The 939-nt window shown below is 31.6% G+C and overlaps 1 protein-coding gene across 1 annotated transcript in view; it reads left to right on the plus strand.

Moving 5' to 3' along the window:
• The window catches only part of LOC114039990 (olfactory receptor 8K3-like), a gene marked incomplete at its 3' end in the record, with an annotated part of 1,676 nt that extends 1,189 nt beyond the window's left edge, over positions 1–487 (plus strand). Inside the window, exon 2 of the mRNA XM_027857966.1 lies at positions 475–487. Coding sequence (XP_027713767.1) covers positions 475–487 — 13 coding nt within the window. The remainder of the gene's footprint in view (positions 1–474) is intronic.
• Positions 488–939: the final 452 nt, after the last annotated feature.

A 939-nucleotide genomic window follows, 5' to 3' on the forward strand; every position in this document is an offset into this window, starting at 1 on the left:
CAGAGAATGATTTTTGATGGTTGTTACGTTTTCATTTTATGGTCAACTACCAATAAACGCTAATTTAACGGACCATTTAACTGAATGAACCTATTAGAAGATTTAATACAACATATATCCATAAAACAATCTATTCCATTATATTCTACAATAGTAAACAGCCGAACCTAGAAGTTTTCTTGCTTGTGAAAATAATTTATCAAGCATTTATAAAATGTTGACATCGAGTACTGTTTTAGACATTGGACTTAAACAGATAAAATTTGAAAGATATTTCTTGCCATCAATGAACTTACATTTTATTAAGAGCAACAACATTTGCATGAGTCCCACACTATCAGACACAGCAGCTAATCTGCTTTCAAATACATCTTATTGCTAAGGACTTTATCCTTATTATGTCTTCAATTTCCTCCTTACTGACTCCAGTCATTTCTCATAACCTTCTCTGGAAAGTGAGACAAACTAATTCCCTAATCTTTGTAATGTTTTTCAAATTCTTGAAAAAAACATTTTCTTCTCTTCCCCCACCTTAAGTCACATAATCTTCATTCTTGTAATAGAATGGAAAAAAAATGCAGGAATAGACAGGATGTCCCAAAATCTTAGTACACATTTAAATGTTTAAAACTTAAAAAGAAATGTCTTTTGAGAAATTCTGTACATTTCCAGTACCTCAGTTCAAATAACAGGTCTGTTACTTATGACCTGTGATATTCTGGGCAATAAGTTTATCCTCTCAAATTGACATTCATTTATAAAATGTGGGAGTTTGATTATGTAAATTTTAGCACCATTACAGTTAAAATTTTGTGAAGCCATGAATCTATTCTTTGTGCTAGCAACAGAATGTCATCAACTGATCCTCACATGTCATGGGCTTTTATCTCTCCATTATTATTGTTTCCTCCCTCTGTTGACTCTAGAGCTTATTAATGT

This window comes from Vombatus ursinus, unplaced genomic scaffold (genome assembly GCF_900497805.2).
Source record: "Vombatus ursinus unplaced genomic scaffold, bare-nosed wombat genome assembly UNPS02012529.1, whole genome shotgun sequence".
Classification (NCBI taxonomy): Eukaryota; Metazoa; Chordata; class Mammalia; order Diprotodontia; family Vombatidae; genus Vombatus; species Vombatus ursinus.